Source organism: Poromitra crassiceps, assembly GCF_964638095.1.
Source record: "Poromitra crassiceps genome assembly, chromosome: 7".
Lineage (NCBI taxonomy): Eukaryota > Metazoa > Chordata > Actinopteri > Beryciformes > Melamphaidae > Poromitra > Poromitra crassiceps.
The window spans coordinates 20,752,294-20,769,081 of record NC_139628.1 but is presented as its reverse complement, the minus strand read 5'-3'; the positions used below and the strand labels follow the sequence as shown (position 1 = coordinate 20,769,081).

General features: G+C 43.5%; 2 protein-coding genes across 3 annotated transcripts in view; both read left to right on the top strand.

Moving 5' to 3' along the window:
* otud4 (OTU deubiquitinase 4) overlaps positions 1-2,481 on the top strand; it is a 45,780-nt gene extending 43,299 nt beyond the window's left edge. The window contains exons 21-22 of the mRNA XM_083640281.1: positions 521-588; positions 716-2,481. Coding sequence (XP_083496407.1) covers positions 521-588; positions 716-1,210 — 563 coding nt within the window. The 3' untranslated portion in view covers positions 1,211-2,481. The remainder of the gene's footprint in view (positions 1-520; positions 589-715) is intronic.
* A 5,158-nt stretch (positions 2,482-7,639) lies between these two features.
* LOC310779803 (uncharacterized protein) lies at positions 7,640-15,055 on the top strand. 2 transcript variants are annotated; one of them, XM_083640307.1, is made up of 3 exons: positions 7,640-7,744; positions 11,185-11,396; positions 14,713-15,055. In XM_083640307.1, exons 2-3 carry the CDS (start codon positions 11,204-11,206, stop codon positions 15,000-15,002), a joined length of 483 nt encoding a protein of 160 aa, XP_083496433.1. In that variant the 5' UTR covers positions 7,640-7,744; positions 11,185-11,203; the 3' UTR covers positions 15,003-15,055. The 2 variants fall into 2 exon arrangements, with proteins under 2 accessions (XP_083496433.1, XP_083496434.1); XM_083640308.1 differs by lacking the exon at positions 7,640-7,744 and adding an exon at positions 8,597-8,795.
* Positions 15,056-16,788: the final 1,733 nt, after the last annotated feature.

Here is a 16,788-nt window from a genome sequence, read left to right as displayed (position 1 = left end):
GGGAAACACTGATCGCCATTTTTCACCATTTTCTCACGTTTTATAGACCAAACAAGTAATCGATTAATAGAGAAAATAATCGACCGATTCATCGACAATGAAAATAATCGTTGGTTGCAGCCCAACTATTTATCTGTGAAATAATTCATAAAACAAGAAAGATAAATCACAAAGTGAACTCACCAAATTCCGATCTTTTCCTCTCTTGGTTTCCTTTGGTAGAAAACAGCACAGACAGGAGTTCTGGGTATTGAAGTCCTTACATTTCCATTTGGGACCTCCAACATGCAAAACTGCCTCATGCAGCTTTAATGACCCCACTGGGGAAACTGCTTTATTGCAGCAGCAATAGATATCATAATAAAACTAGAATAAGAATACCACAAATGATAAAACCTGATTATTAAGTAGAAATATATGAATGGAAAGAATGAAAACGCATGAATTACAATGTGTTGATCTCCCTAGTTTATCTGTCGTTCCAATAGTGTGACTGATGGTCTTGTTTTTGTCCCGTCAGCGCTGACCCAGAAGGAGCAGACCAGACCGGTGCTGCTGGTGGACCCTCCGCTCAACAACAGACCCATCGTAAGAACCACGCACACAGATCTACCCTTCATTATGTACACTCTGAGACGACACTTTACCACTGCTGAGAGTACAGAACACGATGAAAAACAAATATTTTAACCAACGTGTGTTCCTCCCTGGTCAGGTCAAATATGTCCCGATCATGGCGGCCGCGCCGCAGCCCGACGTCGGCCCCGTCCCGCCGACCGTTTACGACGTCCTCTCCCAGGCGAGCGGCGACATCAACCACCTGTCCCACTACCGGGGCCGCCACAGCCCGGCCAACCCCATCAAAGTGTTGGTTCCCCTGGGGGGGGCGGGCCCCGGCGGGCACCCGGGGGGGTTCGCGCCACGCGTGGTGACCATGGGGCCCCAGCCCCTGCTGTCGGTCAGCTGCGGCACGGAGGACGCCTGGGAGGAGTCTGAGCGGATGGAACCGCCGAGCTCCAACCAGAGAGGAGCGAGGAGGAACAACAACAACAACAACCAGCGAGGGAGGGGCCGGGGGAGGGGGGGCGGGGGCTACGACAGGGGCGGCGGCTACAGGAGGCGGCGAGGAGGCGCAGACGGGTTGGAGTTTGGCTACACTAGGCAGTATAACCCCACCCACCAAGGGAGCAGCCGGGACAGGGGCTACTAGCCCCCCCGGCTAATGAGATGAGAGGGACACAGGAAGGTGATTTTTGTTCTCCCGTGTCGTTTGGACACACGGGGCTTCCATAGTTTCCAAATCAGACACTTCCTGTTGACCCTTCTCTCTGAGGAATCACAAAAAGTCGTCATCTGGATTGGCTGGTTTTGTTTTTTCCCCCAGCATGCACTGCAACCAATCAAACTTTTAATTCCACTTAGAAAATGGATACACTTCTGATCGAATGAATGGATTGTTCTCGCCCCGGTCCGGACCAGAGCCGCTGGTAGTTTGGAGTATGGGGTTCATATCTGCAGCCGCCATGTTGTCTCGCCTTCTCTGCCGCTCATGCTGTGCTCCAGTCAAAGTCAGAAGTTGTTAACAAGAATGTTAAGTCGTGTCTGCTAGCTAGTTAGCATAGTTTGCTAGCTAGTTAGCGTAGAATGTTAGCAACTCTAAGTGCAATTTCAGGTCAACTTCATAACCTTTTTCCACACAGGTGTTTTGATGATTCATAACCTTTTTCCACACAGGTGTTTTGATGATTCATAACCTTTTACCACACAGGTGTTCAGATTTAAGGTCACATGGTGCTGTAAATGGAACTTCAGTGTATTTTGAGGATTATAAAGGTGAATGGTAAAGCTGAGTAGAGTTTACAGTCTCAGAAACATTGACTTGAAAGGCCGTTGCACTTTGACTTTTCCTCGCAGAAAGCCAAAACTTCCGACTTCCCGTCATCTCTGGAACGCAGCATAACAAGAGAGCCTGCCATGTCTTTAGAGCGAGAGCCAGGTTGTCAATAGTCTGAACAAGAGCTGACGATTCTTGTTAGCATCTGTTAGCGCTGCTAGCTTAAAAACAAAGTCTACAGCGGGCATGAAATCAACACTTACTCAACAGCTTTAAGATTTGCATGACTGCCTATGAAAAAATACATGAGCCAAACCGTGTGTGTGTGGGTGGCTCTGGTCCCGGTGTCTAGCGTGAAATCGTTAGCATTAGCTTCTTCATGCTGGGTTGTGTTTGCGTCCATCCTGGTGCGGGTGGTTTTATTTACATGTTTGATTTGTGATTTTTCTTGTTTCTCTTCCGTTTTCTGTGCTCACTTTTGAACCAAAACGGAAAACTCACTCATCTCTCTCGTCCGATTGAGTGCCTTACGTTTATTTTTTTGTATTTTTCCTCTATGCTCTCAGTTCAGAAAGCAGTGCTGTACTGTACAGTTTACTTTGTGTTGGATTTTTCTATGCTGTTAAAGAAATAAAATGTATTCCATGTGTCTTGTCTGTCGCCCTTTTGATGAAGCAAAGTCTCCACCTTGATTGAGGAGGTTAATTCACGCAGTAGAGCTGGACGATCATTCAATTATCGCTTAGCGTCTTTCAGTGGAATCATATCGTGATGTTATAAAGATTTAAATATTGTCATTCGTGACACACACTTTACCCACTGCACTGCTGCTGCATAAATATTATTTGCCTTTACTTTCCCCTTACAGTGTTTTACGTTTTAGAGAGACTTTCAACCTGTAACCGGTTAAAATGTCAAGAGAGCACTTATACTTCCTCTGTTATAACAACATAAACAACAAACATAAAATAGTCTGTTGTAGACTTGGATCAAAGAAATCACTCAGGGTTATCAGAGGGCCAGTTATCTTGTAGTTGGATAACTTAATACTTAATGTCAGTCACCTTTCTTTGTAAGTGCACAAATTATATTAGTACAGCGGCATATACCCCAATACAAGAGGTATTGTGCACTTTTTGAAAAAAGCATGAAACTTCTACCATAGTTAGATGATACCATGAGGTGTATTTTCAGATGTGGAGTCAAGTCAGATTTGACCCCTGAGGCCCGGTAGAGGTCAAATTCTAAATGGCCACGGAAAATTTTGAAATATGGTTAACTTTGGAACCAAACGCTGTAGAAAAACATTTAAGGTGTCATTTCCCACTAATTTTTGGGTGCCCAGTCAGTTGGTGATACTTTTGAGATCAATAGAATTCAAGAAAATGCATTTCTTTTAAGGTCAAGGTAAAAAATATCTAAAAAAAGACAATAAATATTTATTTAATTGTATCCATGTGCCCCAAAATGTTCTTCTATACCTTTGTACTATCTGTTATTATTAACTGTGATGTGTGGTTATTTTATTTTTTATCTAGGATCAGAACTACCACCAGGTCCAGGTGGCCCTCTATCAGTAGTATAGCTAATTACATTAGAGTTGTCAGTAGGGTGGGTGACATGATGAGCTAACATTACAGTCTGCAGGAGAGACAACTTCTGGCAGGAATATTCTGACATGGATATTCTGACAAACCTCTAACAGGTAAAGTGATTGAATAATTGAACAATATTATTAGTAATCTTCTGAATGTTGTTAAAATTAGTAATTTGTGAGCTAAGTCAGTTGAATGATTGAACACAGTATAGACTTCAGCTTTGCAATGTAAAGGATATCACATCTCTTGATAGCTACAGGTTTACTGTACTTAATAATTCTTGAAGCCAAACTTAGCCCTGAAGCAGCATTCACTCTTGCTTGCTAGCTAGCTAGCTGTTAGCCAGCTTAGCTCAACTTTGCTCAACAGCCAGCCAGGCTTTAACACTTATGTTAATACATTTTTGATTGAGACCGTGGAGACAGGTGTGCCTTTTCTCTTGGTATGTAGGCTATAGTGCTCCACCTCCTTATATTGGACACTGCACCTGCCCATCACTGTCACAGATCATTACTGGTGTGCAAGAAACCTTGGGATAACCTGTGAGTATTCTAGCCATTAAGTTAACTTTTAGAATCATAGTATTGAAATCAATTACCATATTGTTGAAAGGTACATTAAGTAAATATTTGTTTGAGGAAGACAGTGTGTGAGCATTCTTGTTTCTCTTAGTGCAGTGAAGGATGTCTACTCCCCGATGCACCTGCGATTGCGGTTGGTTCCAGGGGTGCAAGAAAACTTTGGTTTACCTGTAAGTACACTAGGAAAGAAAATTAATCTGACTTATGTTTTTGATAAATAATGCTGTTATATTCATATATTAATACATTATACATTCATATTTAATTCATAAATATGGTTCTGTTAATTCTTATATTAGGATACATGTATGTTTTATAATTCCTTCAGGCATAAGACAAGACATTTCTGCTATTATACATACTTGAGCAATGTTGTAACATTTTTAACCTTCTCTTGCAGTGTCATCGCAACCATGTCAAAGCATCATAGCTTGGTGGACCCTACAGCCCAGCCCTCTTCATCCAAGGATTCAAAGCCAGCCCCCAGCACTAACTGGGACATTTGTGTCCTCTGCCAAGCAGTTAAAGATGAACCTTTACAGTGTCCACTCAGAAACACTAAAAAACAATCTGTTGGTAGTGGCTATGTATCCCTGGCAGAAGACCTTGCCCGGTTCCGTACTCTTCAGCACATGCCAATGGACCTCAACCTGGAACGATTAGATGATGGAGATGGCATAGAATCCACTTTGAGGAGACATAATGCTGGGTGGCACAAGACTTGTCGAATTAAATTCATCAAAAGAGCTTATGATGTCTTAAGTCAGAAATTAAATACAGAGCAACATGAAAATACCTCTTCTGTACACACGCGATCAGCGCACCGCCATTCACAGTCCACAGAGCCTACTTGCTTCTTTTGCGATAAGCCTGCAGCAGGTTCTTCGAGTTTACATAATGCATCAACTTACAACATCGGGAAGAAGACAGCCTGGGAGACTTGGAAGTCTTTCCCAGAGGTCACTGGTGCTCTGCAGGAACTCCTGGCCATGCCAAGTGAGGTCAGTGAAGGATCAAGGTCACTGATAGAGCGATTTGTGGTGCTGATGTACGACCGAACCAGTGACTGTATGGAGGTAAATGATGCTAGGAAACACCTTTTCTCACAGAAGTCCAGGACTTTGGAGAACATCCCTCCAACCCAGGCAGCCCTTAAAGAGCACATCAAGCAGACTTGCTTTCAGGCCAACCTGTGGAACCAGTCACTTGTCTTGGATCCAAAGATACCAGATCCATCTGACTGGGGTTGGACAAAATAATCCACTGGGTGGCAGCCATTCTGGACAGCTCTCCCTGAAGCAGCAAAATCTTGCCATGAGCTGATCCGCTGTAACTGCCAGAAAGGGTGCACTGGACGGTGCACGTGTGTCAAAGCTGCACTTGCATGTACTGATCTGTGTTTTTGTTCGGGAGACTGTGTTAGGGTTTAGTTCTCATTCGAGAACCCCCTAAGGCGAGGATCTGGGGAGGGGAGTCAGCCAGGGGGCACCACCCAATACTATACTAGACAGATAGACGGTTAAGAAATTTCAGTACAGTATTTCCATTACGTGATCCTGATATGAAAGGACACTAAGCATGGTCTGTTTGCCGTATCTCCATCCACTGATTGTTTCTGATTGTTTTTTTGTTTTGTTTTGTTAACTCATTCATGGCCAGTTTAGGACTGCCAATATTTAGCACAGGCCAAAGATTTTCATAATTGTTGGTCATCTTTCAAGACCCACAGTAAATTATCTATTAGCACCAGAGTGATTTGCAATACCTCAAAATGAAGATGTACGTCTCTGGGTTCACCAGGAAAAAAAAAGTGAGCTTTTAGCATGTTCTGTACTCTACTTATATCCATTTATATACACCCTGTTTTCACCCAAAAGGTCTCTCTGAGATGACAAACAGGAGAAAAGGCAATTTCTGTAAAATACACATTCTCAAGCAGAACTCGCTCTCAATTCTTTTATTTTGAACTGTATTGACATCAGACATGTAAATACTATTCGTTATGACACAAATGAAAAAAAAAATATATATATATATATATATATATATATATATATATATACACATGAAGTGCTTTTTTTTTTACATTCAACAATACAGCAGTGTGAGTGAGTGTGCAGACAGACACACAGACAGACAGACAGACAGACAGACAGACACACCGACAGACAGACAGACAGACAGACAGACAGACAGACACACACACACACACACACGATCCCCCTTCGTTGCGTGATTTCTAACCCCACATAGGATAAGCAATAACCACGCCCTGTGGCGCCGGGATTGGCCAGGAGCAACACTGGAGGGCACGCAGCCCAGCGATTTCATGAACCAACTGAATAGCTCTTGAGAACAGACAGCGGGCTGCTGTGACTGCCGCTTCTGGCTTGTTAGCTGTTCGTGTGTTTATTTTGTTTTGTTCTGGTCCACCCGTCCTCGTCCATGTCTCCCTGTATCCTCCCTGCTATTTGATCGTTCCCGTTTTCCCCTCGGCTATTCAACACGTCCTCACCGCCCTCTGATCGATCATTTCCTCATTCCTCCGATGATCAAACGCATCTCTGGATTACTTTCTCCCGTTTTCTCCGGCTGGCACACAGGAAAGCGACCAGCTCCTGCAGCGCGCGAGGGGCGTTTCAATGGCGTTTCTCCTGTCTGCACATAGTGCACAAGGAAGCGTTTATCCGTTTTCTGCTTTTCCTCTTGCTCAATTTCAAAACAACAGCTGCGGTATGTGTTTGTTCACGTGTTGTCTTAGATGCTAGGGACCTGATACTATGTCACAGGCTGAGGAAGTGTTTGAACTACGCCCTGCAGTAATAAAAACAAAAACACGTCAAACACGTCTTTGGCGTGGATGGCTATTTCTGATAACACGTCAAAGACGTCTTTGGCGGTGAATGAGTTAAGCAACCTTTGGTTCAATTACAGGTGCTGTATTAATATAAGTTATTATCACAATTATTATTGTCATCATAAAAAAAATAAAAAAAAATCACTTGTTACTTCCATTATTTGGGAAATAAACCACCTTTTTGCACCTTTCGCTTCCCTTTGTCTGTATAATTTGACCTTGACATTGATCTGAAGGTATTTTCTTGAATTCTATTGATCTCAAAAGTATCACCAACTGACTGGGCACTTAAAAATTTGTGGGAAATGACACCTTAAATGTTCTTCTACTGTGTTTGGTTCCAAAGTTAAGCATTTTTCAATATTTTCGGCAGCCATTTAGAATTTGACCTCTCCCGGGCCTCAGAGGTCAAATCAGACTTGACTCCACATCTGAAAATACACCTCATGGTATCATCTAACTATGGTAAAAGTTTCATGCTTTTTTCAAAAAGTGCACAATTTTTTGGTAATCCGCTGTACTATATGTCAAACCACTCCTACAGACCTGTCAGCTTGTGAGGCAGCTGGATTCACGCCATCTACCAGTGTCAGGTTAACAGACCTGTACTTCCACTAGAAACTAACATTGCCAACGCCAAGCTGTTTAAAAACAAGGTCATGATTGACATGCCCTCAAAGTCAGCCATGCTGTAAAACGGTGACATTTGCAAATGTATTGTTGTTATACACTGCCGGAGCCGCAGGGGGCAGCAGAGGGGTTTTCCAGCTCGACACAGCGCCACACCAGCAGCAAGCGAAGAAGCAAGAGATCGTAGAAGAAGAGTGGCTTTCCATAAAAAATACCTCGGACTAGCCACAAACGCTACACAACGGTGAGATTTGATTCTTTATTGCAAAGGTCTTCAAACTAAATCCTTTACGCTGTACGTTAGCTGTCATGTAACAGACGAGTGTTGAAGGACACCAGAAAGCTGGTCACAATGTGGCAGAATTTGTGTGTAAACCTCTTGCTAATAATGCGATAGCTAAACGATGTGCTAGCTAGCTAGCTAACGATGTGAAAACGTCGATAGGTGGAGTGGACACAAATGATTAGTGGGATTCCATGAAGGCGGATAAAGGAAAAGTCTGGCTTATTTTATTTTTATTTCAAAATGTTTGATAAGTCTCGCTAATTGAATTGGCAGCCAGAGTTCCGTTTGTTATTGCAGCCAAAAACAGCTGGAGTTCAGTGTTTCCTAAAGACTGGGTCTGGAGTGGACCCACAGGTGGATCGCAGGAGATTTGCTTTGGTCCCAAATAAATTTGCAGAATTTCTTCCACAGTCTTTTATTTAAAATGTGTATGTTGTCTTACAAACACACCCTTAATCCGGCTTCCCACCCGCAGACACAGCCAATCGTGCCTGTATGGAATGCCCGACCAAGCCGGGGGTAACGCAGGGGTGCGAACCTGTGGCCCTTGTGTTGGTAGGCAGGGAATCTACTGCTACACTACCTGGACGGACATACTGATCTTTATCAATTAGATGATTAGGCAATAGGCCTAAAACAGTTAACCCCAGCCGATTTGTTCAAGAATAGGCCTTTTTAATTACCTTTGGAGTTTGGATGAGTGATGACTATGAGAAGTAAAAACAATGACATGGCCTGTTCACTCAACCTAAATGCATTTCAATAATGAGAGACTAGAAGAAAGGTATAACAAATTTTAATGAATGGACGAACAACATTTAGATTTGGCGTATGACTCCATGATGTGATGTCGCTCCTCCTGAGCAAGAGGAGGACGTCACTGATGTATAGGATAGAGAACCCCCCATAGGGAGTTCTACAGGAGCCATGACATGGTGGTGTTCAGGGGAGGAGGAGGGTCGAAACAACTGCAGCGGCGTAGACTCAGCAACTGCGGGTGACACACAAGGTGAGTTACACACAGACAAATACCAAGGGCCTGATATAAACTACTACTCCATTCATAAGATCCTCCATTCAAGTGATTGGCCAGCAGGCCAGAGAGAGGGAAAGCGTGGGAAAGCGTGGGACACAGTGATTGGACAGGATTGAAGGGGGCGTGTCTATTTATGACTGAGTGACATGACCTGAACAGGGCGTTGGCTGCAGGGGAAATAAAGATGAATGGAAGGAATCAATGAATGAATGAATAAGATAGTTTAATCAGGTATTGACTAAGGTAGCCTTCATTATTGAAAATTGTCTAAGACATCATTTATTTTGTCTCATTTATAAAGTAGGCTATTTAACATGTATAATGTTTTCAGCAACGTGCATAAAACAAAGTTGGGATTGATCAAACATAATCTATTTGAAGTGGCTGGTTTACCAAGTCAAGATAATAGAAGGTGATGTGGAACTGGCAGTAAAAATGTTCAGGAATGTTCATCTCTCCATAAATTGTCTCTTCTCACGATTTATAATCGGGTTGCGATGATTTGTCATTTTTAAAAAGTGGGTCCCCAGGAAGAAAGTTTGGGAAACACTGGAATGTGTTTGTGAGAGAAATGGGAGAGGTGTGTTAGCCCTTGTTCACATAGGACGCCTAACGTAAGCAGAACTGAAGCTTGAGGCAGGCTCACACTGAGCCGTTCACACAAGAAGCCTTCTCTTTTCCTCTCGGCGCCTTGAACCCGCCCACAACTCCCATTGACTTCATGCCTGGCTTGACCGATCAATGCTCTGGCTCAGCACGCGTCACGCTTGGAAAATCGGCGTGAATCCTGAACGATCGCTTGAGCAAGGCGTGAGCGTGGCTTCGGCGAGGCTTCAGCGTGACGCGCGCGCGCGGGTGGTGTGAAGGGCTTCGCCTGTTAACAAGGACGCCTAAATGAAACTTGTGGGTTCAGCGTAGGTAGAGCTTAGGTTGAGCGTTGCTTCGGCATCTTGTGTGAACGGGAGCTTAGGGGCAGTTGGCCTGTCTCAAGCTTCAGTTGTGCTTATGTTAGGCGTCCTGCGTGAACAAGGGCTTAGGGGCAGTGCACAATGGCCACAAGAGGGAGCCATTGATAGCTCTATATTGAAACTAGGTGTCACTTTCTGAGGGACCTGCGATTCTCCCCCCCCCCCCCCCCCCCCCCCCATTTTCTCCCCCAATAGAGACAATGCATGAAATAGGCCATGCCCATCAGGAGATTTCAAATACAACTTTTTTCTTTTCTTTTTTGTGCTTTTGTGTGCTTTAGACTTGTGTAGAATGGTTTTTATCTTTTTACTGCTACATATCTTTTTACCGGAAGTTGTATTGCTGTCTCGCTAGTGGAAGGTGGCTAGGTAGTGAAAATGGCTGCGCCCGTAATATTCCCAAACAACAGGACAAGCTACAAAAACCTCGTCCACGATCATTTTAAGTGTGGGAGTATTTTAGACCGAGAGCCAACAATGTGCTGATCTGTAACGTTAAACTTGGAAATGACGTCGCATAACCGTAACATTAAGGAAACACCTGGAGCGCGTCTGGGTAGCCTCGACGCGAGACTCCGCCTTCATTCTTCAGGCTGCGTCTCGACTTAGCAACCCCTGAGTCAACTGCAGGTATCGATTTAAACTGGTCTCAAGCGACATACACGTTACCAATCACAATAAAACTTTACCTTACCCACGCACAATGTTGTTATCCCACAATAGAGCTCAACAGTCACGTGATTTTTCGTGACGTTTCCCGCCCCGGAAGTAAGTTCCCCATTCGTTTTCTCCATAGACATTTTGAAAAATCCGTATATATAACGAGTTTTAAGGCTGGAACCAAGCCAACCCGTGACCTACTGAATCATGAGTGACCATAAAACATTCAATCTGATTTGTTCCCCCTGTTTTTTTTGTTTTTCTTTACCTCATTCACATACCCTCAATCCAGCTTCCCACCCACGGTGCACTGCAGACACAGCCAATCGTGCCTGTATGGACGCGAACCTGCGGCCCTCGTGTTGGTAGGCAGGGAATCTACCGGACGGTACACTACCTACAGTACACCCTATCTGAGGGGCCTGCTTGACCAAATGAAATGATCCCAGATCCCAGACCTGCATCTGTAGCCAACAAAGACCATTTACATCGGTTAATTTGGATAAAACAGATTTTTCTATTATGAATCCGTTTTTCAAGGATATAAATTCAAATGTTCAAAATGTCTGTTGTGTCAAATCCGGATTATTATCCCCAATAATGTGACCCACTGACTCCAAATCAATACGAGAAATGATTACTACATTGGACACAAACAGGACATTCTAGGGCACCTTAGTGCTTGTTGTATTTTTATATTAATATTTATATGGAAAATGCATGTTTTATTTCAGTTGCTGTCTCTGAGTGAAAATGTCTAAAATCGAGCAGCTGAGAGCGTTGGCGAACGAGCGGATAGCGGTGGCTGATCAGGAGATCTTCGAGCTGCTTGAGGAAACGCTAACAGAGTACGAGGAGGAAGCTTCGGATTTAAAAGAGGAGAACGAACGACAGAGAAAGCTGCTGGACAAGATTCTAAAACCTGAAGTGCGCCTACACAGAGCAGGTTGGTGACGTTCAAATGTTATTTTCACTTTGCTCACATTGTATGTTATTTCTGTATTTAGTAAAGTATCAATTAACATGTATTTATCATTTACATGCCTGTTGAACACAAGATAAAATTATTCTAGATTTTTAGATTCTGGAGATATGATCATGGTATATGGTGTGTGTGTGTGTATATTAGGCTCCTATGAATAACGGTGAAAAGTTGACGACAAAATCAAGATTATTCAATACAAAATCTTTTTAACATCAAAACACTTCTGAGTCCTGTTTTGGTGATGTCAGTGGTGGCCTAAAGCAGAGGTTCTAAAATGTTTTTCAGGCAAGGACCCCTTACAAGATAGAAAATATACCGGGGACCCCCTCATTCTGATTTGTGATTTTGGCCTAAGCTTAATTGTTTCCAGAGTAACGTGACTTTTAAATTGATAGATTTGTTATATTAGAATGTAATCCATGAACCATTTTAGATTTAAAGCATCAAATATTTCCGTTGAACTATGAAGCTTTTACAAAAAAAAGTTTTTGTTTTTATTTTCCTGAAAACTTTTCGCGGACCCCCTGGCAAAGTGCCACGTGGCAATTTTTTACTAAATTCACTTCATTTTAAAAACTGCGACAGTTCACACAACTCTAATATGACGTACATATGATATATTATACATCAGACCCTTGAGCTACTTCTGCTCTCACTCAGAATGTCAAAATATAAGCATTCTGATGGATAGTGTTTGAGATGTTACAAACGTTTGTTTGGCACAACTCATACTAGTTAACTCATTCACCGACAGTTTAGGACTGCCAATATTTAGCACAGGCCAAAGATTTTCATAATTGTTGGTCATCTTTCAAGACCCACAGTAAATTATCTATTAGCACCAGAGTGATTTGCAATACCTCAAAATGAAGATGTACGTCTCTGGGTTCACCAGGAAAAAAAAAGTGAGCTTTTAGCATGTTCTGTACTCTACTTATAGCCATTTATATACACCCTGTTTTCCCCCAAAAGTTCTCCCTGAGAAAATAAACAGGAGAAAAGGCAATTTTTGTAAAAAGGCACAATCTCAGGAAGAACTCACTCTCAATTATTTTATTTTGAACTGTATTGACATCAGACATGTAAATATTATTCGTTAGGACACAAATGACAAAAAAAAAATATATATATATATATACACATGAAGTGCTTTTTTTTTACATTCAACAATACAGTTTACTCGGTGTGAGTGTGCAGACAGACAGACAGACAGACAGACACACACACACACACACACACACACACACACACACACACACACACACACACACACGATCCCCGATCCCCCTTTTAGATTTCTAACCCCACATAGGATAAGCAATAACCACGCCCTGTGGCGCTGGGATTGGCCAGGAGCAACACTGGAGGGCACGCAGCCCAGCGATTTCATGAACTGAATAGCTCTTGAGAAAGGACAGCGGGCTGCTGTGAATGCCGCTTCTGCCTTGTGCCTTGCTGTTGTGTGTTTATTTTGCACCCGTCCTCGTCCATGTCTCCCTGTCATATCCTCCCTGCTATCTGATCGTTCCCGTTTTCCCCTCGGCTATTCAACACGTCCTCACCGCCCTCGCAAACTGATCGATCATTTCCTCATTCCTCCGATGATCAAACACATCTCTTGATTACTTTCTCCCGGCTGGCACAGAGGAAGGCGACTCCAGCTCGTGCAGCGCGCCGAGGCGCGTTTCAATGGCGTTTCTCCTGTCTGCACAAGGAAGCGTTACCCGTTTTCTGCTTTTCCTCTTGCTCAATTTCAAAACAACAGCTGCGGTATGTGTTTGTTCACGTGTTGTCTTAGATGCTAGGGACCTGATACCATGTGACAGGCTGGGGAAGTGTTTAAACTACGCCCTGCATTAATAAAAACAAAAACACGTCAAACACGTCATTGGCGGGGAGGGCTATTTCTGATAACACGTCAAAGACGTCATTGGCGGTGAATGAGTTAAAGGGATACGCCAACATTTCCGAGTTTAGGCCATTTGTCATATTGTCGATATCAAACCTAGAATGTAGAAGCCTTTATTTTCACTCTGCACGCAGTACAAACGGCAATAGAGTGCTCACCGCTACTTAGCTTAGCGCTACAATGGCAGTCTATGGTACTGCTGCCTACTCCCGTTCAATCGCTCAAATACATATTACAACAGCGCCAGAAACACTCACATGTACATGTTGTGACTCGTGTACTCACCACGCGATGAAATAATAATCCAAAGTCACGTGAAACGGTTATTTTCGTAGTAAATCCACACACCGAGAACAAAGAGAGTAACTGAACAAACAGAGTATAACCAAAGTTACTTCCTCGTTTGCCATGAGGTGCATGCGCTGTGTGCAGTAGCAGTACATTCTAGTTTTGATATTGCCAATATGACAAATGGCCTAAGCTCTCAAAATGGCGTATCCCTTTAACTGCTGCGGTTGGGTGGCCATGATGTCACGCTGATTCTTCCTATAGCACGTGTGCTACTGCAGTAAATTCATTCATCGCACAGACCGATGTTTCCATAGCACGTGCTACATATATGTAGCACTGTACAGCCCTGAGGAGGCAGCTTGTGACCAGAAGGTTGTCGGTTCGATCCCTGTGACCGGCAGGATAAATCTGGGTGGGGAAAGTGAGAAAGCAGCACTCGCCTCTCCCTCATTAGCACCATTGAGGTGCCGTTGAGCAAGGCCCTTAACCCCAACCGCTCCAGTGGAGCTGATCAGTGGCCAACAGATCAGACTGTGGTTGTACTGGTCAGCTTCCAGGTGTGAATGTGAACACACCTTCTGAAAAAGAGAGCATTGCTCTCAGTGAGACTCCCCTAGTATAAAGGTAAACAAAAAAAAGAGAGAGAGAGAATTGGTCAATAAATAACTGGACTCTATATTTTAGTACTCTTGAGATGTAGTACAATACATTGGTAGTTAAAGGTTATTGATTTATTATATTAGTTGTATGAAAATTAACTTGGGAATTACAAGAAGAAAAAAGCTTGTCTGTACCCATGTACTTCACTTTGCAAATAAAAGTACATATTTGAAGAAGGTTAATATCAGAAACAGCATCACATTTCAAAAGTGTCGAGGTTGCAGCACATGACTTGGAGAAAGTTGCTAATCTAACAAAATGTTTCTGCAGCAGCAGATGATATCTGGGGTAAGTGCTTGCCCATACAATATTACAGTAAGATATCGCTATAATATTAGGCTGTAGTGTAATGATAATAATGTTTGAAGACAAGACAGATGTAATAAAACAAACATTTTCCTACTGATAATCCCCCAGAGATTAAAGAAGAGGATTCCCCGGAGCAGCAGGACTGGAGCCCCCGTCTGGACCAGGAGGAGCCGGCCCAACGTCGGCCCCGTCCCACCGGCCGCTCACGGCGTCCTCTCACATGCAAGCGGCGACATCAAGCACCTGTCCCACGAGCGGGGCTGCCACAACCCGGCCAGTCCCGTCAAAGTGCTGCTTCCCCTGGGGCGGGTGGACCCCGGCGGGCCCGCGCCACGCGTGGCCATGGAACCCCTGCTGTCGGTCAGCTGCGCCACGGTGGACCCCTGGGAGGAGTCTGAGCGGATGGACCCACCGAGCTCCAACCAGAGAGGAGCGAGGAGGAACAACAACCAGCGAGGGAGGGGCAGGGGGGGGCGGGGGCTACGACAGGGGCGGGTACAGGAGGCGGAGACGGGGTGGAGTTTGGCTACACTAGGCAGTATAACCTCAACCAAGGGAGCAGCTGGGACAGGGGCTAGTAGCCCCCCTGCCAATCAGAGGAGAGGGACACAGGAAGGTGATTTTTGTTCTCCCGGGTCGTTTGGACACACGGGGCTTCCATAGTTTCCTCAAAGTCGTCATCTGGATTGGCTGGTTTTGTCTCTTCCCCCAGCATGCACTGCAACCAATCAAACTAATTCCACTTAGAAAATGGATACACTTCTGATCGATCGAATGAATGGATTGTTCTCGCCCCGGTCCGGACCAGAGCCGCTGGTAGTTTGGAGTATGGGGTTCATATCTGCAGCTGCCATGTTGTCTCGCCTTCTCTACCGCTCATGCTGTGCTCCAGTCAAAGTCAGAAGTTGTTACAAAAATGTTAAGCCGCGTTTGCTAGCTAGTTAGCATAGTTTGCTAGCTAGTTAGCATAGTTTGCTAGCTAGTTAGCATAGTTTGCTAGCTAGTTAGCATAGAATGTTAGCAACTCTTAAGTGCAATTTCAGGTCAACTTCATAAACTTTTTCCACACAGGTGTTTTGATGATTCATAACCTTTTACCACACAGGTGTTCAGATGATTTAAGTTCATGTGGTGCCGTAAATGGAACTTCAGTGTATTTTGAGGATTATAAAGGTGAATGGTAAAGCTGAGTAGAGTTTACAGTCTCTGGAATGCAGCATAACAAGAGAGCCTGCCATGTCTTTAGAGCGAGGGCCAGGTTTTCAATAGTCTGAACAAGAGCTGACGCTTTTCGTTAGCATCTGTTAGCGCTTCTAGCTTAAAAACAAAGTCTACAGCGGGCCATATTGGCACATTAGCCAAACCATGTGTGTGTGTGGCTCTGGTCCCAGTGGCTAGGGTGAAACTGTTAGCAATATCTTCTTCATGCTGGGTTGTGTTTGCGTCCATCCTGGCGCGGGTGGTTTTTAGGGCTGCCACTAACGATTGTTTTCATAATTGATTAATCTGTCTATTATTTTCTCGATTAATCGATGAGTTGTTTGGTCTTTAAAATGTCAGAAAATGGTAGCAAATGACGATCAGTGTTTCCCAAAGCCCAAGATGATGCTCTCAAAATGTCTTGTTTTGTCCACAACTCAAAGATAATATCAGTTTACTGTCATACAGGAGTAAAGCAACCAGAAAATATTCACATTTAAGAAGCTGAAATCAGAGAGATTTGACCTTAAAATTGTACTCAAAACGATTAATTGATTATCAAAATAGTTGTCGATTAATTTTCTGTCGATCGACTAATCGATTAATTGTTGCAGCTCTAGTGGTTTGATTTACATACAGTATTTGATTTTTTCTTGTTTCTCTCCTGTTTTCTGTCTCACTTTGAACCAAAACAGAAAACTCACTCGTCTCTCTTCCGATTGAGTGCCTTACGTTAGTTATTTTTTGTATTTTTTCTCTATGCTCTCAGTTCAGAAAGCAGTGCTGTACTGTACAGTTTACTTTTGTGTTGGATTATTCTAGGCCGTTGAATAAATACAATGTATTCCATGTGTCTGTCGCCTTTTCATGAAGCAAAGTCTCCACCTTGAGGAGGTTAATTCACAGCTACTAATTCAATATTATCACTTATCGTCTTTGGAATCATATCGTGATGATATAAAGATTTTACTAACGTGACACACA

What these genes read in the sequence shown, in the direction of transcription:
- LOC310779803 (XM_083640307.1), top strand. Translation starts at nt 11,204, where the DNA reads ATGTCTAAAATCGAGCAGCTGAGAGCGTTGGCGAACGAGCGGATAGCG. An exon ending in AGTGCGCCTACACAGAGCAG is followed by an intron (nt 11,397 to 14,712) that starts GTTGGTGACGTT and finishes ATAATCCCCCAG; the next exon opens with AGATTAAAGAAGAGGATTCC.